Source organism: Hyaena hyaena, unplaced genomic scaffold, assembly GCF_003009895.1.
Source record: "Hyaena hyaena isolate Hyena2069 unplaced genomic scaffold, ASM300989v1 scaffold_226, whole genome shotgun sequence".
In the NCBI taxonomy this organism is placed as follows: Eukaryota; Metazoa; Chordata; class Mammalia; order Carnivora; family Hyaenidae; genus Hyaena; species Hyaena hyaena.
In genome coordinates, this window is record NW_024080858.1 from 2,042,230 (window position 1) to 2,068,070 (window position 25,841).

At 36.9% G+C, this 25,841-nt stretch overlaps 1 protein-coding gene across 2 annotated transcripts in view; it reads right to left on the bottom strand.

Moving 5' to 3' along the window:
* Positions 1-25,841, bottom strand: part of GLRA3 (glycine receptor alpha 3) — a 181,539-nt gene that overhangs the window by 40,306 nt on the left and 115,392 nt on the right. For both annotated transcript variants that reach the window (XM_039243238.1, XM_039243239.1), the window contains exons 5-6: positions 24,985-25,067; positions 1,800-1,937 (exon numbers count right to left, since the gene is read on the bottom strand). In XM_039243238.1, the coding sequence (XP_039099169.1) occupies positions 1,800-1,937; positions 24,985-25,067 (221 nt within the window). The remainder of the gene's footprint in view (positions 1-1,799; positions 1,938-24,984; positions 25,068-25,841) is intronic.

Genomic DNA, 25,841 nt, shown 5'->3' on the forward strand with positions numbered 1-25,841 from the left:
TCTGTGACTGCCTCTCTCACTGACCCTCCCCTGCTCACGCTGTCTCTCTCTCTCTCTCCTAGAAATAAATAAAAATATTTAAAAAAAAAAAAAAGCAAAAGGCTAACACATTTAGGGCCCCCGTGGTGTTCACACATTCAGCATCAAATAGGTTTCCACAAACTAACCAGTTCAAAAACATTCAACCTCTTGAGAGCCAAACAGAATAATTCCTAGCCTAACTATTTACGACTTAACATATATATGTCATCCTATTTTTCATTAAGAACATCCTGTTATTTCCTTAGTTGTAAAATTCAACCTCACTATGATTGAGGTAATTCACAAAAGGCTTCCCATTGTAAAAATTCCTTTTTCTGATCTCATGTTGTTCTTGAACCTTTAAATAAAGACACCAAAACCTACAGGGCAGAGATGCCTGCCTGGAGATCAGACAGAATCTCAGGGCTCTCTCACTCTCTCTCGCCAACACCGTCCATCCTTCAGGGACCCCTGGACCTGTCGGAGCCGGCCTCCGACATCCTCCAACTTTAACTCTAGATGCTTCTTAGCATCTCTCTGAAATCTGCTTATCACTGTAACTGCCCCTGGAGAGTTGATCAAGGACACTGGTATTGACCTGCTTGCGCTTTATCTGTGTGTTGAGATGTTAACCTTGAACTCCCCATTAAATTAAATATCATCCTCATCTTTGGTTTAAGAAAATAGCAGCGACTTTTTCACCAGGTACTGTGCATTGATTAAAGAGATAAAAGAGATTAAAGACCTTGTAGAGTGAAAGGTCAGGTCATAGTACCGGCAAATGATGACCCAAAGAGGAATCACAGTTACTGTAAGGAAATAATAAGAGCAGCAGCTGATGCCAGTGGGAGGCTACGGACTAACTACACTGAAGTGATGACTCATTTGTGGGTGGTTTAACAGAATTTGTAGGAAGAGTTTAGGCAGCAAGAATAAATATTATGAGAATAGTCCGAGCTAATTGAGAGAAGAGAACAGATCTCATGAATGTGCAAATATCACAGTAAGTCTGTCATTCCTTGGTGTTAAAAACAATATCTTGGGGCACCTGGGTGGCTCAGTCAGTTGAGGATCCAACTTCAGCTCAGGTCATGATGTGCTTCATGACTTCCAGCCCTGTGTCAGCTCTGTGCTGACAGCTCAGAGCCTGGAGCCTGCTTCAGATTTTGTGTCTCTGTCTCTGTCTATCCCTCTCTCTCGCTGCCTCTCTCCCCCTCATGCTTTCTCTCTCAAAAATAAACATTTTAAAAAATTTATGTTAAAGAAAAGACAGTATCTTATATGTATCCTCAAAAGCAAAACGCTACTGTGTCAGTGTGAGTAGTGGGTGCTTAAGTAACAGTAACTTGAAATATATGAAACTGTAGCCAAAAGAGAAATTTAGGCAAATGAAGCCTTAAAAAATATTCTTTCATTTTGTCATCAAACACAATGTATATTGTCCAAAAAGAGCTACAGAGTACATTTTATTGCTCACATAGAAATTAAAGGAATTTTTTAAAAAATATCATTTATACATAACTATGAGCTTTTTGCAAAAGAAAAAATAGGTATAACTGAATACCAAACATTTCTTTGATCCTATACAAATCACTTATGTAACAACATGCATTGAGTTGAAGCATTCATCAATTTCATATGCGTTTGCTTTCTGCTGTGACCATGAAACGCACTGAGCTATAAATAGTTAAAATGATTAATATACCACTATAATTAAGAAATACCGAGGATCATAAAACCAGAAATCACAAGCATAACAAAGAGTGCTTAAGCCCTACCTGTGTTGTAATGTTTAGTGCAGTATCGTAAATCTTTCTCTTCTTTCAGCAGGAACTGGGGCAAAGTGAGTCCTTCGGCCACTTGTACAGGTGCCTCATCTTGCCATTCAAAAATGAGATCGTTCATAGTGTATCCAACTAGGTGAAACATAATAAACATATTCATAGCATAAAGGGGCAAAGAAATAAAATTAAAAAAAAAATATCTTTTACATTTCACATGGAGTGGGAAGACCAGCGGCATCAATAGACGGGCAGATCCATCTGACCAAAGTCTGTTGAAGTCTATTTTCATAGAATATTCATCAAATAATGTGAGAAAACATAGTAGGTTAATAAAAAGCATGACATGGCTTATAGAAACTTCAAAGGACATGCATACACATTGTTTCCTTGGAAACAATGGGCAGTTACTGAATGAATTAGTTCAACAGTTCATTTTGGTTCCACTCCATTAGATACCCCCTTACCTCTCAAATTCCTCAGGAGTCTTGCAACAAAAACCAAAAGTGTTACTGATTAGGAAAATGCCTAAACTATAATATCTGTGGGGGAAAATATCAAGGCTTCTACCTTTCTTACTTTTGTTTTTCTTCTTTCTTTCTCTTTTTCTTTCTTTCTTTCTCTCCCTCTCTCTCTCTCTTTCTCTCTCTCTCTCTCTTTCTTTTAAAGTTTATTAGTTCATTTATTTAGTTTGAGAAAGAGCAAGTTAGAGGGAACACGAAATGAGTAGGGACAGAGAGAAAGGGAGAAAGAGAATTACAGGCAGGCTCTGAACATTGTCAGTGCAGAGCCCGATATGGGGCTTGAACTCATGAACCATGAGATCATGACCTGAGCCAAGATCAAGAGTTGGACGCTCAACGGACTGAGGCACCCAGGTGCCACAAGCCTTATATCTTTGTTTTAATCATTAACTGTTTTAGTTGATGGCATTCGCTTCTACATTCCAAACCCCAAAATGAACAAAATGATATTTTAAATAGAAATACCAGTTCTTCAGAGAACATCAGAGTACAAAGAAAATCTATGTGGAACCGTTTGTGGGGGAGGAAACTCTTGCACATACTCTCAGTGAATTCAGGACAGAATTAACTAATACATTTTGTAATAAGTCAGCATCTTTTAGTAAATGAAAAATTCATATTTATATAGGAGTGGTATCTAAGAAAAGAAGGATTTTATCTCCCCCCACCCCAGAATGAGAAGCTGTTGAGTTGTACACTTAAAGACAAAAAGGGAATGGAGCTTATGTAGGAAGACTACTACCGTGGAGGTAGAGAGAGGACATAGGATCTGGCTTCTGAACTAAGTCAAGTGGGCAGATAAATGAAGCAGAAGCTCTAGATCCATGAAGCAGCAAGCAAGGGAAACTGTCCCAAACAAGTTATCCTGGAAATGAGCTAGTGTTGTAGGGAATAAGTTGTTGAGTGATTAAGAACAGTTGGCATGAAGTAGATTTGGCTGGACAGAGCAACATGTATGGAAGGGAACTGATCACTTTCCCATCTCCCACCGTACCTGGAAAAGAACCTTTCAGAAGGAGCAGAATCTGGAGTCAGGCTCATCTGCACCCACCTGAGCCTTGAGCATATCCAGCAGAATCTATTCCACTGGCGGTGGGGATAGTAGTAGTGAGAGCATCAGTGATTCGAGACAAGATGTCTCTAGACTTTCCGGGGGTCTGATGTTGAAGTTCTAGCACAGTATCATCAGTGCGATGGCTCCTTATGGAGCAAGAACTATTTGGTAGATGTTGTAAAGTCACCTGGAGTGAAGGGGCATGTCTGAATTCTGGTTTCAGGACAGATATGGGACCCTCCAGGGCTACGCCTGAGAATGTTAAGGAGAACAGGATTGGCTAATGAGATCAGGGCGGTAAGGTGAATTGCCTTGTATCATAGTAAACTCTCAAGAAGAAAAACTCTATTCAGGGAACAGAGACATTAACCCTAATTTCAGCCAACAATCTTCTATGGTAGCGGCAGTGAAACATGGAAACAAATGGTTCAATGCAACCGAAAGTCCAAGTATTTACTGAGTACCGACTGGGTGTCAGACACCCTGCTAGGCTGAAGGAATGGTGAGGTGTTGCACAGGGTAGAACATAAATGGCACGGGAAAAGCAGAGTGCCAAGTACATTCAGAAGTGGGATCTATGATATCCACGTAGGCCTCATTTCAGATGGACCTTGAAAAAAAGAAGTGGCTTCATACAAAGAATGTGAAAAAAGGTAAGGCACTCAGGCACTGAGAACAGTATAATTAGTTGCGAGAAACTGCCAACTCCCAGGGTGTATAATAGAAATAGAAATATAGCTTCGTTTGTCTAGAGCCAGTTTGCATGAAGGCAATGTGGAATGAAAAGATAAATTAATGTAAGATTGTGTGAATTTTAACTTCCAGGTTGAAAGCTTTGATTTTTAAAATTCCCTGTGGGCAATGACGAACAATTAGAATCTTTTGGGCAGAGGAGTGACGTGACAGAAATTAGGCTGTAGGAACATTAGCGAGATCCATTCATGAGTTTCTCAAGGCCCAAACTTCTTTCATAATCTTGAGAAGACATTTGCCTTTTTCATTGTGTTGACATTTGCTGAGATGGTGAAGAAACAATGGAGGGTAAAACTTCTAGTGCTTTCGCATAATTAAAGACAGTGGCAACAAACTGCATGTGTGTTTATTGTATTCTTAATGCGATGCCCTGTAGTGCAGGACTAACAATGCCAGTTTTAAAGTGTCTACGACCGGGGCGCCTGGGTGGCTTAGTCGGTTAAGCGTCCGACTTTCGCTTAGGTCATGATATCGCGGTTCGTGGGTTCGAGCCCCGCGTCGGACTCTGTGCTGACTGCCAGCTCAGAGCCTGGAGCCTGTTTCAGTCTGTGACTTCCTCTCTCTGACCCTCCCCTGCTCACGCTGTCTCTCTCTCTCTCTCCTAGAAATAAATAAAACATTAAAAAGAATAATAAAGTGTCTACGATCCTTGATGAAGCAGTACCAATTATCATTTTATGATATTTTGACTCTTCTGGAAAAGTCCTTTTAATATTCTGTGTGTTAAAATGTTAAGTACATATAAAGTACTTCAGCTACCATACTGTTTTATAATGGTTCTTTTAAGGAAGGGCACTGGAGTGACTGATTGGCAAGTTAAACCAGTTGTGTGTGTGTGTGTGTGTGTGTGTGTGTGTGAAACATCATTTTTACCTGAAAAAAAAATTCTGGTAAACTATAATTATTATTTACGGCAAACCATTTTTTTTTTCAAAAATAAAGGGAATGAGTCTATCATACTGTGGGAAATAACTGAGAGTATTTGTAATCAATGATAGATTCTGAACTTTCAAGTCAAAATTGGAATTTTGGAACAATTGGTTACCTGATACATAAAGATTTTTTGATGAACTTAATGGTGATATTAACAAAAGTGAACTTTTAATACTGTATAGTGACATGCATCAGTGTTTGGAAGATCTAAATAACTCTTCAAACTAACATTTTCCAAATGACTGACAGATGATGTTAAAAATTATGCATAATCAGAATATGCACTCAAAGTGCAAGAGAGACAAATGGATTTTGATGTACAAGAGTATGAAGAGTTTGTTGATATGCTCTCCAATTTCACATTGCAACTAACTTTTAAGAAGCTACTATCTCAGAAACTAAAGATTTTTTTGCATATTAAAGAATTTCTTTTTTTGGGGCGCCTGGGTGGCTTAGTCGGTTAAGCATCCGACTTTCGCTTAGGTCATGATCTCGCGGTTCGTGGGTTCGAGCCCCGCGTCGGGCTCTGTGCTGACTGCCAGCTCAGAGCCTGGAGCCTGTTTCAGTCTGTGACTCCCTCTCTCTCTGACCCTCCCCTGCTCACGCTGTCTCTCTCTCTCTCTCCTAGAAATAAATAAAACATTAAAAATTAAAAAAAAAAAGAATTTCTTTTTTTAAGTTTATTTTTATTTATTTCAAGAGAGAGAGTAGTAGGGGAGGGGCAGAGAGAGACAGAGAGAGAGGGAGAGAGAGAATCCAAGCCGGCTCCACAGTGTCAGCACAGAGCCTGATGTGAGGCTCGAGCTCACAAACCATGAGATAATGACCTGAGCCGAAATCAAAAGTTGAAAGCTTAAACCACCAAACCACCCAGTCATCTTTGTTTTTTTTAAAGGATGGAGTAGTATTTCATTCTATGTATATACTGTGCTTTTTTATCCATTCGTCTCTCGATGGATATTTAGATTATTTCTACGTCTTGGCTGTTGTGACTAGCACTGCAATAAATATAGTGGTGCTAGTATTTTTTTGAGATCGTGATTTTAATGCTTTTGGAAAACACCTAGAAGTAGAATTACTGGACCATATAGCGGTCCTATTTTTAATTTTTGCTACAACTTAGATAAACCTTGAGGATATTATGCTAAGTGAAATAGGCTAGTCACAGAATAACAAATACTGCAAGATTTCACTTATATGATGTATACAAAAGAGTCAAGTCAATGGAATCAAAGAGTGAAATAGAAATAGTTGTCAGGAACTGGGGGAGGGAGGGATGAGAATTACTAATCCACTGGCATGAAGTTGTAGTCAAGCAAACTGAGTAAGTTCTAGACACCTGCTATGCAGCATTGCACCTACACTCAACAATAATGTATACTTAAAAATTTAAGAGGGCTGATCTCATGCTAAGTGTTCTTACCATAATATAATAAATTTTTAAAAAGTCATTTGCATTCTTGAGATGGCAAAGAAAAAACACTCTCATTCTTTCCCGATGGTCCCTAAGGAATAGAAGTCAGAGGTAATATTTCAGTAGCTTGTTTTGTCAAAATTGGGGGTGAATTAAATATATATTTAGGAAAAAATAAGAAGTTAAAGAAATGTCAAAGTTTCAGGTCTAAGTAACTGATAGGTAGCTATGCCCCTTTACCTTATATTTCATGTCATTAGAGTAGCCTTCTCTGACCATCTTATAAAATAGTTTTCCTCCAATCAGTCTGCACAATTTTTTCCCTGTTCACTTTTCCCACAGAACTCAGCTTTACTTGACATTGTACATATGCATCAAGTTCTTAGGTATTTTTCTACCTAGCCTCCAAGAACTGAAACATCATACAAGCTGAAATTATTCAATTTAGTCACTGGCATATTTTTCAGTACCTAAAATGGTATATGGCATATATCAGGAGTTTGAATATTTAAATTAGAAATAGAAGGAGGAAGGAGGAAGAGGTGTGTGTGTGTGTGTGTGTGTGTGTGTGTGTGTGTGTGTGTGTGTTTATTTTAGAGAGAGAGCATGTCAGGGGGAGAGAGGTTCAGAGGGAGAGAGAGAGAATCTCAAGCAGATTCCATGCTCAGAGCAGAGCCCCACATGGGACTTGATCATACTATCCCAGGGTTAATCATCTGAGCCAATATCAAGATTTGGATGGTCAACCGACTGAGCCATCCAGGTGCCCCTGTGTGTGTATATTTGTATATGATGAGTTTATTTTGGGTTACCTTGAGGTTAAGATGCCAGCAGAAGATGCAGGTGTTGGCTGTCATAAGTCTGTAGACTGACTTATATGTTGAAAATAGTTGAACTCATTCACCTATGTACTGAAAATGAGGTCAAGATCTAAGATTAAGGTTTGAGAGTCACCTACTTATAGATGATGATTTTATAGATTTTATATATATTTTATAGATGACTTATAGATGATGATTTTAAAATTACACATCTTGGTTTGCCTACAGTACTCGCTTTCCTCATATTCTCTCTGGCTTAGCACTTGTTCTAGATTTTTCACTTTTCATTTTTCATTTTCATTTATTTATTTTAGAGGGAGAGAGAGTGTGTGTTGGGGGAGAGGGGCAGAGGGAGAGAGAAAATCTTAAGCAGACTCCAGACTGAGTGTGGAAGGCTTGATCACACAATTCTGAGATCATGACCGAGACAAAAATCAAGAGTCAGACACTTAAACTGACTGAACCACCCATGCGACTCAAGATTTTTAATTTTTAGATTAGGTATTATTAATCATTGTTTTAAAATACATCATTGTTGCTTTGACAGATCTTCAGTTTTACTTCTACATTCTCCCATGGCATATGAGTATGAGACTATTTTAATAGTTTCACATTAGATTAAATTTGTACAACAGCAAACATCAGGAATGTCCATCTGTCTTTATCTAATCCTTCCCATAAGAAGAATTATTATTTCTTTCTTTCCCAAAGAAACTGGCATCTCCCTTTTGGAGGCTGCTGACTCCTGATCTCAGTGGGGACCGAAGTGTGTAACTTTCCCCCTCTGCTGCCCACTTGGTATACAAACCTGTGACGTTTGTAAGGGTCAGTTAAAGTATCCAAGTGTCATGTATATAAGTTACAAAAAAATTGTAAGCGAAAGCTGAGCAGTGGAGCAGTGCTGCTCTGGACCAAATAGAAAACATGCTGAGTGCTTTGAAACCTACAAGCATTTATTTATTTCATTGTTTGGCAACATTCTTACATTTCGCAATAAATCCTTCTAGCAGAATGGGCTAAAGGAAATGAAAGCTCAATATTGATTGAAAAATTAAGCATGAAATTTCCATTTTACAAGAAAGTTGATGATGAATGTGAAATGTAAATAAAACATTGTCTGTATCTAACATTCACGAAAGCTCTGTCCACATAAAAGCCGCAAGAACACAGCTGAAAATTCATCGGCACCTACTTCAAAAGATACAGTCTGTTCAAGAATACTGCCCAAAGATGATCATTTGGTATGTGCAATTAATTGCAGGGGAAACATTTACATATTGCATTATAAAAACTGAGTTTTTATTTAGATCAAACTGTCGCTTTCCTGAAGTAATTTCACTCTTTTTTAATTTAAATTTTTCCTGGAAAAGTGCACGACGGGAAATTTGCAAGCAATGAAAAGATATTAGGCTTGTTTCAGTATCATTTCCTACTTTAAAGAGAAAATTGGTTAAATTAATTTTAAATTAATTTTTAAATCTAATTCTGTAATCAAAGCAAAGCTTTTGGAATTACATTTGTCGAAGGTGAACTATGTACTGCCATTGTAAATTCTACTGAGAAGTCTCTCTTAAATTCACTTAAAAAGTTCAGCATTGAAAATAAGTGTCACTTGCTTGTGAGAGAGCTGAATAAAATCTCTGTTAGAATTCACCATAGTTGTAAAAAAGCCAGTGAGTCACAGGGATGAAAGGCACAGCATAGTGAATACGGTCAATGGTATTGTAATAGTGTTATATGGTAAGATGTGTTAGTTGCACTTGTGGTGAGCACAGCATTACCTAAAAATCTGCGGAGCTGCAGTGTTCTTGGAATTAGTTATGATGCATATATAATTTATTTTATGTCCATAAACTCTTACACTCTATCAATGAAAGAGTAGCCATAGTCATTAACATTTATGACATTTTTATTGAAAGAGAGTACCTGAACTATATTTCTTTGTATCTGACAAACCCAATGTTGAATTAAAAATTACATTTCATTATGGCAAACATGCTTTCTCTATTTACTGCTTGCTATGGGTTAAATTTTTAAGTATGAATATTTGAAGAAGTGTTTTGTAAATCAACGTATATGTTCTGCAATCGTATTGAACCTTTGGCAAATAAATTCTCTGAATTTTTGTTGCAGTTGTTTAAGATCAATTGGAAATGTTTAATCAAATTATTTTATGAATGGAACACTAAAATTTTGGATTTTGAAGCTTTTAGAAATAGTAATTATAAACATGAAGTTTCTACACAGGAACACCTTGAGATTAATCCCTACAATATAAAGGAAGAAATAATAAAATCTTAAATGACATGCAATATTTATTTATTGGAATGTGATGACTGTGTTTTGGAATGGAAAACATTCTATATTGATAGACTGCTTGTTTTTAATTGGATAGCTTATATTGAAATGGAAATGGAATTAAGAAAAGATATATCCCAGCATCTAAATTAGACAAAAAATTTTAAAAAGATTCCTAAGTAGAAACAATTAATTAGACTGAGTTTTGTCCTAAAAAACATATTTCTTGATAAAAACTCCTCATTCAAGACAAAGACAACATCTATAAAAATATATGGCTTACATAGTTCTATCAATATAAAATACATAAAATCAAGCTCTGAAATGATCAAGTGTTGTAGCTACCAGAACTATTTGCTCATTAAAAACATTATATAGCAGGGGCGCCTGGGTGGCTTAGTCGGTTAAGCGTCCGACTTTCCGACTTTCGCTTAGGTCATGATCTCGCGGTTCGTGGGTTCGAGCCCCGCGTCGGGCTCTGTGCTGACTGCCAGCTCAGAGCCTGGAGCCTGTTTCAGTCTGTGACTCCCTCTCTCTCTGACCCTCCCCTGCTCACGCTGATTCTCTCTCCTAGAAATAAATAAAACATTAAAAAAAATTAAAAAAAAAAAAACAACATTATATAGCAGGGTCGACTGATAGTGTTAATGATTTCAAATTTAATACCAAAATTGTAATTTTAAAGAGGATCCTAACTACTTTGATTTTCTTTAATATATGTGCATATATTTCTTTAGAAAGGATATACTTTTTTATTATTATTATTATTATTTTGAGAGTGAGAGAGGACACAAGCACAAGTGGGGAGGAGCAGAGCGAGCAAGAGAGAGAATCTCAAGCAGGCTCCATGCAGAGTTGGAGGTAAAACTCCATCTTGCGACCCTGAGATCATGATCTGAACAGAAATCAAGAGTCCGAAGCTCAACTGACAGAGCCACCCAGGAGCCTCAGAAAAGATAGATTTTAAAAAATAAATAGTTTAGAACTATTTAATTTACCCATTAGTATTTTTAAAAACCTGTCAGTTAATAAATAGATATTATAAAATATAATAATTTAAATATCTCGGTGCCTTTCTTTTAATTTTTTAAGTGTCTCCATTTTAATAAGTTATAGGTTACCCTGATAATAGGGAGGAGCTTAGGCACCCTGGTGGCATTGAGAAGAAATGAGTGGAAGACCCCTTGAACTGATGTCATTTCACGGGTCCTTTCTACCCTCCACTTTAGGATGTTTTACTGTGGCTCTGAGGGCTGTACCTTCATGTCCAACAAAATCTGAGGCTGGTAAAATTCAGTTCTCTTGGCATCATGATACTTTGATGTTTTTCTTTGTTGCCCAGATACAACATTTCAAGCATACCTTCCAACCAGTTCTTATCTTCATTTACTTAGCCTTCAGGCTTTGTTCTAAAATTTTTTGTTCCCTCAAATAATAAGATATGGAAGCTACTTTGTTGTAAACCTCATGGTAGATCAGTTAGAAATTGAGATTCTCAGCTATATTACATGTTCATGGAACATTTGTAACCATACCCATAGCCCATGTGTGTACACACACACACACACACACAGAGTAAAAGAAAAAGGGTCAGGAGAAAAAAGTGGTTAACACTAGTAATAAGGATTGTGAGTTGAGGCTAAAACATATTTTTGCTTTTCAGTCTCAATTGTTCAAATTTCCCAGTATAAACATGCTGATTTTGAAGACATCATTCAAAAGTATTATGTTATCATTTAAAAAAAAATCAAATGACCTTTGGTTATTGAAAAAACAGTTCAAAAGACTACAGAAGAAAAAGAAAGAGAATATTGTTTAATATCTTATAGTAGTATGTAAAAGAAATACTTATTCAAAGGGAAAATATGACTGACAATATAGTTAATTGAATCAGTTTGAGAATTATAAATAAACCATAGATTCACATTCAACGTTAAGTGATCTAGAATCACTTTTGGGCCTGCTTTTTCAGTCAAATAAAGGAGGGATAGAGACTGAGATTTCTCAGTTTGACACAGCTTGCAAATGCAGATACCCTTAAGTAGGGACTGGAATTTAAAACACAAAAGGAAGAAAATGCTCACACTTGGCATATGTTTGCTGATTATTGCCAGGAGGAATATTACTCAAGACATTTTATTGACTTGACAAGAAACAACTGCTATGTCAAAATGTATTTAACTAAAACATTTTTATTTATACTTTGTGCATTTAATTTGAATAATCTTACCATTAACCAGGTTGTTATATGTGGTTTCCTTTAAGTATAGGCCTGCTAAATTACCTTAGTAATTACACTTCCTCTAAAACTCCCTGGTGTAACTAACCTATAACAATCACTCTACTAGTACTTTGTTACTAGAGCTAGATTTAAAAAGGACGAATGCTTGTTATAAATTTGTGAGCTATTAATTCACAGAAGTTTGCTCTGTCCACTGTGAGGAAGTCACTTTACCTTTCTAAACCTTCATTAGCTGATTTTTATGATAAAAAATGATAAAACCTATCTCATTAAGTTGCATTTAGGATGAAATCAGATAATATATGTAAAAGATAATACGACCACTATGATAACATCTTTTTGTAAGACTTATAACTACACTATGTTTTCGTTCTACTGCCATACGTTTAAAATATCTGATAATCAGCAAAAAGTCCAATTAGAAAGATGAGGACAGAGTGGGACAGAACAGTCATGGTGTTAAGTAGGATGCAATAGTGTTTAAGGCGGGGAGTAATTTTATAAGTGGCTAGTTCCTTAGTGAATATTTTTGTCTCAGGAAAACTTGCTTTCTAACTGACATTGTAACTGCATAGACTTTAGTAGTAAGTACTCAGCAAAACAAGAACCATCTGTATCTCTAACTAGCCAGGCAAAAGGCGGTAGTATTATTTTGAAGAATATCTGCACTGTTTTAAATTATGAAAGAGCTTGAAAACAGTAGAGATTATTAGGAAATAATTGTGAAAAATCTTCACCAAACTCCTTAAATAGTCTTGGCATAAATTCCAGAGTAACCAATCTGAGTCACATCAGATGTGGTTTTGAAATGAATCTGCAAAGTAAAGAGCAAAAACCTCCCATCTGTCTTTAGATATTTCTATCCAAAAACCCCATTAAAGCATATTTTGAAAGTTTCTTAAAATTTGTGTCAGTAATTTTTTTTAAGTTGACCTTAAGAATATCTTTTCGTATAATTTTAGGGATTTAGGCTGTTCTTTGTGGAAAAGAGTCCTTTCCTCCCTGAATTATTTCCTTGTATTTTCTCTTCTAACCTGAATAATTAAAATTTCTTTAGCTTTCTCACATTGGTGAGGTTTTCCTGTTTTGTTACCAAAATTCCTCGTTAGATATGAAATAAGGAATTAGATCTTTTATTGATATAGTGATAGTTTATATACGCCATGTCATCTTTGGCTTTTTATAAATAATGAAGCTTTATTATGAGTCTAGGAAATTATTGCTTAATATTCTACCAAGATTAAAAACATCCTCCATCCTTTTCTTCACCTGAGGAAAAAAATTGTCAATTTAGAAATTTTCTTTATGGTATAAATCAAAGGCTGAAAATTAAATTTTTCATTTTTTCTCACTCCATATTCCTGCACATCAATTTATACTGTCAATCCTTGAGTGGCACAGTCTAAGGCATAATATGGCCGTGTTTCCTTCCCTTATAGATTAGCTATTTGTGAAGCGAACAAACAAAATGCATTTATAAATAAAACTGTGATGTCAATAAAATTTGTCTTTTGAAGATATAGTTTTATGTTTTACTTCATACAGCCAATTGAAAAAAAAAAGAAAGGAAGGAAGGAACAGGGGTGCCTGGGTGGCTCAGTTGGTTAAGCACCTGACTGGCTCATGCAATGATCTTGTGGTTTGTAAGTTCAAGCTGCATGTCCGGCTCTCTGGCGACAGCTCAGAGCCTGGAGCCTGCTTCAGATTCTGTGTCTCCCTCTCTCTCGCTCCTTCCCTGCTCTGTCTCTCTCTCTCAAAGATAAATAAACATTAAAAAAATAAATTAAAAGATAAAGAAAGGATCATACAGTGGATCCTGATCTTCAGTAAACTAATACAATCTAATCCTGAGAAGGAAGGCTAGTGATCACTTTAATATTTAATTTATCATCACTAGAAATGTCACTCAATCTCACGTATTACCAGCAACAACACATAATGGAGCTCAAATCACTCACTATTTCTAAAATTAAATAAAACTTTTAATGAAAAGTAGGGTTTCATTGAGAATTCTCTTCATAGCCATATATGTATATGTTAATATTGTTTACTACTATTTCATTAGCTCTCTACTGGTATGAATTTTGGAGATGTGAATTGTCATGGTAATTGTCCAGTATTTTCTGACTGAACTTGACAGTAAAAAAAAAAAAAAAGAAAGAAAAATGAGTATTAGAAATAAAGATAAATTGGGGCACGTGAGTGTCTTAGTCAGTTAAGTATCTGACTTCGGCTCAGTTCTGATTTCACCGTTTGTGGATTCGAGCCCTGCATTGGGCTCTGTGCTGACAGCTCAGCCTGGAACCTGCTTCAGATTCTGTGTCTCCCTCTCTCTGCCCTTCCTCCACTTGCACTCTGTGTCTCGCTCAAAAATAAATAAATGTTAAACAAAAAATTTGAAGAAAAAAAGAAATATAAATAAAACTAATGAAACTAATACACCCCAAAGCAAGCAAGTCTTTTTTCGAGAATTCTCTCATGAGGGTGAATGAGGATGTTGTAGACCAGAGGAATAACACTATATTGAACTTCTGGCTCTCTAAAAAAGCAATCAGGTAAAACTCTGTTGAGATTTGAGAAACAAACATACTATGGAGCAGGCCTTTAGATTCAATAAAGGTAATGGTTGAACTTGGAACCCACAGGCATCCTTAGAGATACATTACTGGTTCAGCTCCAGACCACTGCGATAGAGCAAATATTGCAATAAAGTGAGTCTAATCAGTTTTTGGTTTCCCAGTGCATACAAAAATTATGTTTACACTGTACTATAGTCTATTAAGAGGGCAATAGCGTTAAGTCTAAAAAAAACCCAATGTACATATCTTAATTTTAAAATATTTGATTAGTAAAAAATGCTAACCATCATCTGAGCTTTCAGTGAGTCATAGCTTTTTTCCGGTGCAAGGTCTTGCCTTCACGCTAATGGCTGCTGACTGGTCAGGGTGGCGGCTGCCGGGGATTAGGGTGGCTGAGGCAATTTCTTAAAATAAAGCACCAATGAAGTTTGCAGCATTGGCTGACTCTTATTTTCACCAATGATTTCTCTGTGGCACATGATGCAATTGCATAGCATTTTACCCAGAGCAGAACTTCTTTCAAAACTGGAGGGGTGCCTGGGGGGCTCAGTCGGTTTAGCATCTGACTTAATGTCAACTCAATTCATGATCTCACAGTTGTGAGACTGAGCACCGAATCAGGCTCTGCACTGACTGCACAGAGCCTGCTTGGGATTTTCTGTCTTCCTCGTGCTCTGCCTCTTCCTTTCCTTGTGCTCTCTCTCTCTCTCTCTCTCTCTCTCTCTATCTGTCTCTCTCTCCCTCCCTCTTTCAAAAATAAACAAATAAACTTAAAAAAGTTAAAAACTGGAGTCAATCCTCTCAAACCCTCCTGCTGCTTTATTGGCTAAATTTACGTAAGACTCTCAGTCCTTTGTTGTCATTTCAACAATCTTTACAGCATCTTCACCAAGAGTAGATTTCATCTCTGGAAACCACTGTCTACATTCATCCATAAGAAAGAGTTCTTTACCTGTTCAAGTTGGATCATGAGCTTGCAGCTTCAGTCCCATCTTCAGACTCCACTTCTGATTCTAGTTTTCTTGCTGTTTCTACCCCTTCTGCAGTGACTTCCCTCTCTGAGGTCTTGAGCCCTTCAAAATCCTCCATGAGAGTTGGAATCAACTTCTTCAAACTCCTGTTCATGTTCATATTTTCACCTCTTCCCATGAATCACGAATGTTCTTAATGGCATCTAGAATGGTAAATCCTTTCTAGGTTTTTAACTTACTTTGCCTAGATCCATCAGAGAATCGCAGTGTATGGCAGCTAGAGCCTTACAAAATGTATTTACTAAATAATAAGACTTGAAAATCATAATTACTCCTGGATCTACGGGCTGCAGAATGGATGTCATGTTCACAGACTTGAAAACAACACTATCCGTATCATCCATCTCCATTTGAGCTCTTGGGTGACCAGGTGCATTGTCAATAAGCAGTCCTATTTTGAAAGAAATCTTTTTTTCTGAGCAGTAGGTCTCAACAGTGGGTTTAAAATACTCAGTAAACCATGATGTAGACAGATGTGCTGTCATCCAGGCTTCGTTGTTCCATTTAGAGCATAGGTAGAGTAGATTTAGCACAGTTTGTAAGGGTTCTTGGATTTTTGGAGTGGCCAATGAGCATCAACTTCAACTTAGAGTCACCAGCTGCCTTTGACCCTAACAAGAAAGAGAGTCAGCCTGTCTTTTGAAGCTTTGAAGCCTGGCACTAACTTCTTTTTAGTTATGAAAATCTTAGGTGGCATCTTCTTCCAATAAATGGCTGTTTCATCTACACAGAAAATTTATTATTTAGTGTAGCTACCTTCATGAATTATCTGAGCTAGATCATCTAGATAATTTTTGCAGCTTCTACATCAGCTCTTGCTCCTTGACTTTGCACTTTAATGTTATAGAAATAGCTTTCTTCCTTAAACTTCCTGAACCAAACTCTGCTAGCTTCAAACTTTTCTGTCTTAGCTTCCTCACCTCTCCAAGACTTCACAGAATTGAAGAGTTAGGGCTTTCCTCTGGAACACCTTTTAGGTTAAAGGAATGTGGTAGCTGTTTTGATCTTTTATCCAGACCATTCAAATGTTCTCCACATCAGCGATAAGGCTTTTTGGCTTCTTATCCTTTGTGTTCACTGGAATAGCACTCTTAAATTCCTTACAATTTTCTTCTTGTTATTCACAACTTGGCTAACTGGCACAAGATGCCTACTTTTCAGCTAATCTCAGCTTTTGACATGCCTTCCCTTCCTCATAAGCTTAATCATTTCTAGCTTTGATTTAAAGTGAGAGTTATGTGGGGGCACCTGCCATGACTCAGTCAGTTAAGTGTCCCACTTGTGATTTCAACTCAGGTCATGATCTCATGGTTCTTGAGTTTGAGTACAGAACCTGCTTGGGATTCTCTCTTTTCTCTCTCTCAAAACAAATACACTTTAACAAAAATTAATTAATTAATTAATTAATTTGTGAATTTTTCTTTCATCCGAACACTTAAAGGCCATTGTAGAGTTATAAACTGGCCTAATTTCAATATAGGTCTCAGAGCATAACGAGGCCCAAGGGAAAGGAGAGAGATGGGATGATGGCTGGTCAGTCGGGCAGTCAGAACTCAAGCATTTATTGGTTGAGCTCGATGTCTTATATAGGTGCGTTTTATGGAGCCCCCAAACAATTATGCTAGTAACATCCAAGATCACTGATCACAGATCATTGTAAAAAATATAATAATGAAAAAGCTTGAAATATTGTGAGAATTATCAAAATAGGATCCAGGACCCAAAGTGAGCAAATGCTGTTGGAAAAATGGTGCTGATGGACTTGGCCAACGCAGGCTGTCACAAGCCTTCCATTTGGAAAAAGAGCGCAATGTCTGCAAAGGGCGCTAAAGCAAAAGCACAATAAAACGAAGTGAGCCTGTGTACCTGCGGCCCCATTCTTTCCTTGGACTTCAGAGGAGTTCTCAGTAAGGAGGTTTCACTTTCTAGGTTAATCAGAGGGTAAAGTTCAGTTTTACTGTAGTTAGTTCGCTTTGATTTTAAATGGCAGTAGAATGAATCACTATGATAAACACCTTTTCAATTGCAGCTAATACATTTCTATTTGTAGTTAAATATCGGGAAAAAAGTAATTTTGGTTTTCTATTTTTTCTTGAAGTTCAGCGCAAGTGCTAGATGAATGTACACTCCATGAATAGATTGAAAAACAATCTCCAGGAAACACATGTTAAAATGTTACGAAGAGTTTTCAATCCCTTTCTCTGTTTTACTCTTTCGGATTGTCCCCCAGTTTTCCTTAAACCCGATGATACTATCTTTTCCTCTTTTTTGCGTTCTTTCTTTCCTTCTTTCTTTCTTTCTTTCTTTCTTTCTTTCTTTCTTTCCTTCTTTCTTTCTCTTTCTTTCTTTCTTTCTTTCTTTCTTTCTCTCTTTCTCTCTTTCTTTCTTTCTTTCTTTCTCTTTCTTTCTTTCTTTCTTTCTTTCTTTCTTTCTTTCTTTCTTTCTTTCTTTCTTTCATGTTTATTTTTGAGAGAGGGTGCACAAACAGTGGGGGAAAGAGGGGGTGGGACCCAGGATCTGAAGTGGGCTCCACGCTGACTGCAGAGAGCCTGATGTGGGGCCTGAACGCGAGAACTGCAAGATCATGAACCCACTGAGCCACCCAGGTACCCCTTTTGCTCTTTATTTTTAAGACTACCTTCAGAAATTTCCTTTATCTTCATGTCTCCAAGCAATATTGCCAACCTTATTTGTCTGTATTTCCACAACCATTTCTTATTCAGGCTGTATTCCAAAACGGGCAGTAATCTAAAATAAATTTCTGGCCAAGTATGTATTTTTACAAGAAACACGTCATATTTAAGCAGAAGTCAGCTTCTGTACTACTTTCTCCATGAGTCAACTACTCTTTTCTATTTCATGCAACTGAAGCAACATTTAATCCTTGTGATTAAAAGGAAACTTGAGAGAACCATCTTTATGCTGAATTCTTATGCAAATCATTGAAAAAGTCTTCAAAATGTTCTGTTTTTCTCATTATTGTCTCAGGTCTTTGAATTTCTCATTAATTTATGATGAAATTAGCTATCTGCCGTGTATGGATTTCTTTTTTCAAATACAGCTTTTGCCTAAGGCTCTTTTCTAATGTCAGATCACTAGATATGACTGGAAAAGATTTAGTGCTCAGAATTTTCTTTTATTGTTTCCAATCTAGTATACCTACAATTATTTTCTTCTCTTCACTCTGTATCTCTTATATGCAACCTAATTTCTTTTTTCTTTGAAGAGTTTCTCCAAGGGTGTGTCTAAGCTCTTAAACATTTCAAAATACCAGCTTTAGGTTTTCATGGGATTCTTTGAATGCTCTTTTATTCTTTTTTCATCTTCTTGAATAAAGGGCTTAGCTCCATGAGTGTTAGTACGGAGTTCTCCTTTATTTCTTCTTTAAACAGAGTCACTTATTATATGCTGTTGGTTTCCAGATGTACCTTTGTATACTAGTATGTAATAATTCATGTTAATATATAGTAATTTATGGCAACTTCATCTTGTAGTTAGTCATACTGCATTTTAGTGAGAGATCACATTCCATCATGTGTACATTTTTAAGAATTGATTAAATCTTCCTTTGTGACTTCTGTAATTGTAACATTTTTTTGTAAAAGTTCTTGTATGCTAAAACAAACTGTGAGTTTCTCTTTACCTACTTTTAACTTATTTTTGTTTCAATATTTATACCTGTATTTTCAAGTAAATTACTGATTTGTCTATTTTTTTAATTGTAGTTTGGCTGCTTTTTTATACATTCAGAAGTCATATGGAAGATGTTTTTATAATTATTACAGCTTATTTATATATTGTTTCTTTATCAACATGTTACTCAAGCATTTGTGTCTTATAATTTTTTTCTATAATTATTTTTTTCTGATATTAAAATTATTATCCTGGAATATATTTTAAGAAACATTTCTTGGGGCACCTGGGTGGCTCAGCCTGCTAAGCATCTGACCGGCTCAGGTCATGATCTCACAGATCATGGGTTCGAGCCCCACATCGGGCTCTGTGCTGACAGCTCAGAGCCTAGAGCCTGCTTCAGATTCTGTGTCTCCCTTCTCTCTTTGACCCTCCCCTGCTCACACTGTCATCTCTCTCAGAAATAAATAAAAACATTAAAAAAATTTTTTTAAAAAAGAAACATTTCTTGATATGCATTTTTCTGTCTTTTCTCCTGAATTTTTTTGCATAATGTGTTTAAAAAGCGTTTAGTTGACAACATATTGTTGAGTCTTAGTATTTGTTAACATTTAGTTTGAGGATCTCTGTTTTGCTATGTGAATTTAACTTTTGCATTTACTTTAATGATGGTGGTATTGAAAGCTATTTTTGCTCTCTTTCTGTGCTTCCTCTATATTATATTTTCATTTCTTTTATTTTTCTCCTTTCCCATTTTCTAGCTAATGAATCAGATTTTTTTTTTTTAGTTCTGGCTTGAAAGTTATTTATTTCCTTTTTATTCTCATGCTATCCTTAGCTCAGACTTTTTTTTTTCTCATCAGTTTTTATCATAAGACTTTTCTTCCCTAGGCCCCTCCTGCCCACCTCTTCCCAGTAACTTGCTTCTCTGAATACTAGGAATTGTGTGTCACCCAGGGTTTTAAGTCCAAGTCACGAATATACTATTTAAGGGGTGTGAGGTCATTGCTAGTTTAGACAAAATATACTTCTCTGAGTTGTTTACTCACTTTTATCACTGTTCTTCCCTTCGTCACTTTTCCTTTAGTGCTAACAGTATCCATGAACATGTACTTGTCATTTGCAGGAAGAACACTTCAACTGGTCCTCCAGGTCCTTAAGAACAGGGGCTTTTGTGCTTTATGTATGTTGTGTCTTGTGGAATATATTAGATATTTGATAGATATTTCCCAATTGACACTTAGTTGAATGAACATTCCTCTGGTCCCACCGAACCGTCTTGACCGATGGCAGACATTATTGGACATTCATTGAATTTAAGAAAGGTGGGGCATTACAGACCATTAAAGCCTTTATCTTTACTAAATGGGTGATAGGTATTAAGGAGTGTACTTGTGTCGAGCACTAGGTGTTACATGTAAATGATGAATCACTAAATTCTACTTCTGGAACCAACAGAAAAATAGATAGATAGATAGATAGATAGATCTATAGACAGATAGATAAAAAGACAGATAAAATCACACTGAAGCTACCACAGTAGCTGACACCATACAAAACTAATTCCAAGATTATTAAAACAAAACTACACACACACACACCTTTGCCTTTAAATTATGTGTCTTTTTGCTTGTTTTCTATGGTTCTCATCCCAATTTGTTTTCTTTTTCTCTTTTGCAGCCAGAATTCAATCAATAAAAGACACTAGGTTCCTTATAGTTCTTGCTTTCCAGCAGATTAACTTATCATTTTAAACAGTTATTTAAAAAAAAAAAAAGAGTGATTGCTCTAAAAGAGTTCACGAAATCTATCTTGAAGAATTTGACTTCAGTAGCTTCTACTTTGCCAAGATTTTCTTAGCATTTGCTAAAGAAGTTCAATGAACAGTATCTCTGCTGTGAGCGTGATTAATTTTTAATAAGAGAGCAGGAAGTGTTTAATGACATGTGAAGCAACCTAGTCATTCCTGATAAAGGAAATCCGAAACAAAAGGGAGGAGGCAAGAGGCTCTGTTTTCCCACGTTGAGTTTTTGATTGATTTGGAAATGTTCTGGGAAAGGCAGAAACAATGAAAGATCTTATTGTTCAGTTTTTTTGTTCTGCAAAATAGCCCAGTATGCCTTCCTTACTCTAAAAAAGAGGGTCCAGGGACCCAGTTATCCCTCAGGCACCGTACTCTTTCCCATCTTTCTTTAGTAACTAACATTTCCAGAGTCATAGGTTTTTACTCACCGCTCCCACTTTCTCATTGTACCCTTAAAAAACAAAACCAAACGAAAACTCAGAATCCAGATTTGACCCTCACCATTCTAACCACAGTTGTCTTGTCATAAATAACAGTGGCACTTTTTTCAATTGCCTTAATTTTTTTTTTTGGTAGCGTTTGATGCATTAAACAGATCTCAGCAGTTTATTTGAGATTGAATGATAATGATTTTAATTTGCTATCTAGGACCATCTTTTGACTGGACGTCCTTCCAACAACCTCTAAACATAGGCGTTTCTAACGGGTCTTTTTTGTTTCCCTCTCTCTATTCTCTCTTCAGAAATGTTATCTTAACTGTTTGAACCACTTTCTACATGGTTTTGAATAGTGTGTCCCCAGTTCTAATTCCTCCTAATTGGCTTTCTATACCTACATTCCCCAAACCTCAAATATATGAAGATGGATTTGTTAATATTCCCTTCCACATTTACTTCTCATCTTACCTTTCTTTCTCTGTTAATATTTCCACTAGGATTCCATTTACCTAAGCTCTGAGCTCATCTGTTCCCAGAGCCTCTCGTCCATTTTGTGTGGAAGTAAATGAAGGGTGGCAGACCACTGCCATCCCCAAAGATACCACGTTAGCACAAGGATTATTTTGAGCTAAAGACACTTGAAAAATAGCAGATGCCAGAAAGACACTGTAAATGTCCCCCTCCTCTCCCCCCTTGAAAACAGGAGATAAAAACTCTCATGTGAAAGATGTGTTCCCTATACCAGAAAAAAAAAAAAAAAGAAACATTCTTCAGTGGGGAATCAAAGCCAAGAGAATTCTGTACAGACCTTGTTAAAATCATTCTTATCTTCTTTGAGCTCCCCCCGCAGAGTTTGGTTACGTTTTCACAATGGCCTCTCCTTGTTTAATCTGCCATTTCTCAGAGAGTTCATTTCATTCTGAGGAATCCCACATTGCATAGAACTTACATTTAAAAAAATTTGTATCCTTTTCTCCTGTTAATCTGTGCTATGTCTGTTTAGTTCTCAAGCCTTACTGAAAAAGGATAAGAGGGTAAAGATAAAATTTTGACTCCCTAGAGTATCATCCTCTGTTGTTTCTACCTTCCACACCATTCCCCTTCATCCCTACTTTCTTTCTTCTCCTTTTTAGAAATATTATGAAAACATTTTTTTTAATGTTTATTTATTTTTGAGAGAGAGGCAGCAGTAGTGTGGAAGAGGCAGAGAGAGAGGGAGACAGAGAATCTGAAGCAGGCTCTGTGCTGACAACAGCTAGCCCAACGTGGGGCTCGAACTCATGAACCGCAAGATTATGACCTGATCCGAAGATGGACATTCTACCAACTGAGCCACCAGGCTCCCTATGAAACCTTCTTAAATAACATTGGTTCATTTGACTGGGAGAATTTTTAAGAGCATGAAGAGCATAATATTGAACAAATCATTTTCTTACTCCTAAATCTTGCTTGAACTGCTCCTCCTGCCTATTGCATAATGATGAGCATGAGGCAGGCTGAGGGGTAAAGCACTAACTAGCACCCTCACCCCCACCCCAGATGTGCTATTCTTCAAACACTCCTGGCTTCCCAAGAACAAAGGAAAGGGGTCAAAGTGCTTGTCACGGTCATGTGGGAAACTAAGGCAAACAGAAAATTAAATTCTCTTACTGCCTATAGCCCATTGACAAGTCTGGCAGAGTGACCTCCCTCTAGGAGCTCAGCTGCCTCAAGGATGACACTTTGCTGGGGGCAAAAGAGAACCTTCCTTCGCTTAACAATAACCCAACCCGGAGAATCCTGTAAGTCAACTTCCTTTATCTCAACTGTCCCAAATATATGCTGAGAATCATACTCCAAGTTTATGGCCCCTGATATACATCTAAAGGGTCTCATGACTGATGTTGTATTAAATGGTAATGAATAGTGTTTTCCTAGCAACAGCTAGACCCTCCAGGTCCTGGAAACTTTGCTTCAAAATTCCTTAAAGACTTCCTCTATCCCCAACCTCTCCCAACATGAAGGTATATAATGAGTTACTCATCAGGACCCCATGCAGCTCTTCCTGCCCATGGGTCCTGTCCCCAGCTTTAATAAAATCACCTTTTTTGCACCAAAGATGTCTTCAATAATTCTTTCTTGGCCATTGGCTCTGGACCCCATGATCCTCCGTCACCTCAAACTTCATCAGATAACGTCCGGTTTAGTCATTAAGGGAGTCATTTGTCTTAGGTATTTTGCATATGATTTTTTTCTTGATACCTTTTTATGTACCAAATTTTGTTTGCAACCACGATACAGAATCAGCGTGTCCTCACAATGCCTTCATGGTATCCACTGCTCTACTGCTGGGAATCTTTTGTTGCCCCTCCCCATTTAGATTTCTAAATAGTGCCCCAACTAACTTTATTGGTGTGAATGTTTAATATTTAGGAACAATTTATAAAAGTAATGCATTTAAATTTAACAAGGAGTTATGATCAGAGAAAGAGAGATTTCCACTTTCTTGCTTTAAGAGAAACTGAGCAGAGGCATGGCCAACATTCCCCCATGAAGTAGGCTTGCCATCTAGTGACAGATCTACCACATTACAAGCTTTGCCTCTGAGGCCTGCAAATCTGGAGACTCACCTTCAAATCCTCCTCAAGGAATATGTCAAACTTTTTTTCCCTGATATGACACAGTACCACATGAAAAAGATTGCACCATGATTCCTTTTTTATGGGATTGAACATTGAAAACCAATTAATTTTGGGTTGGTTTTTTTAAAGTGTATTTATTTTTAGAAACAGAGAGAGCAGAGGAGGCGCAGAGAGAGAGGGAGAGAGAATTCCAGGCAGGCTCCATGCCATCAGTGCAGAGCCTAATGTGGGGCTTGAACTCATAAACTGTGAGATCATGACCTGAGCTGAAACCGACAGTCAGAGGCTTAACCAGCTGAGCCACCCAGGTGCCCCTAAGTTTGGGCTGATTCTACAAAGAAGTTCAGAGAAACAGAAAGACTTGAAATGTTTATGTGTTAACATTAATCTGTGATATTCATGGATCCACTTTGAAAGATGAAATTTAAAGGAGTGATTGCAAGCTTGGATAAATCTCTGATAAGGTGTGAGAAGTTTTCCTTCTTCTGAGATAACATGTATTACATACCCAGCCGAGTTTATTCTGAATAAATATGAGCTGAGTGGTGGCAAAATGTTTCAAAGTAAGCATAAGCTTGGGAACCAGATGGCCTGCTGCCACCACCTCCATAAATTGGAACACAATACTCAAGTGCTCAAAATGACCATTTTAGCTTGTGGAAACATGGGGACAGCAATATCTTTTTTGTGAGTATTGAAAATAACATACGCAAAATGCTTGGCCTATGGCAAGCACTCAATAAAAAATGGTGGCTTGTCTTTGATGGTTATTATATTTTTTACCTTTGATAATTTGTATAGGGATATATACCTGCTTTTCAAGCCTAAAAATGTTATTCCTAGGTCCTCAATTTGTTTATAATGGTATAAACTGCATGCGATGATAGACATCACTTTTAGTACGTTGTGAAAGATAACATGCCTGTTGAGTAAATATCCGACAAAAACAATTACAAAATTATAAATACATAATCCATTAAAATTGATATCTGCTAAACTTTTTAAAGTGCTCAGAAAAAGTAAGTTGTTCATACTTACAACTTTCTAGTTGCATTATACATGTTTGCACGTCCATTGGAAAATTCTTGAGATCCATTGGACAAGAAAGTGTTAATGTCAATCTGAAAAAGTTCAAAGTAATTATTTTTAAAAATAATTTATGATATCGTATTACCATCCTGTTGGTTACCAACAACTAACCAAATAAAATTTGCCCCCTCTTGGGCATGTTATTTACTATAGAACAGCTGTATCTTTATCTGTAAATCTGCCTTTCAGGGAGGGTTTAAAACATTTATTTAAACATCCAATCACATTTATTTATTTTGCTCATTCATTTATTCCTTTACAGAGGGCTGTAAAAGTCTACTAAAGGTCTATATTTCCATAAAGACCCTGAAAAAGATATTTGAGAGTGGGTTCTATAAAATTAATACCAAAATGCCAGAAGGCACAGTTCCCAAGATCTCCTGTACAGTATATTTGAGGAGGCAAGTATATCTGGGAATAGGAAAAACACGGTGTAGAGAAACAATCCTGGGTGACAACTTTCAGTCATCTTTGTAACATTGATGAACATGCAGCTGTAATATCAGAGGAAAAAAAAAAAAAAAACAAAAGAAAAAAACCCCTCTGAATCTGGAGGACTTGAAAATTCTAGGTGTTAAGAGTCTTCTGCCATAGGACTAGGAGATTTCTCTAGCTCTTACCAGAGTCAAGGAATAGCCCTCTAGAATATGTGTGACATGATCCTATGCTCACCAAAACAAACTTCTGATTTGGTTTCACACAAAGTGAGTTGACCTGGATGGCACATACCAGCATTCTGCCCTTATTTCCCCTTCCAGAAAGTATTTGTATGTTGGCATTCCAGATAATTCATCACTCACAAATAT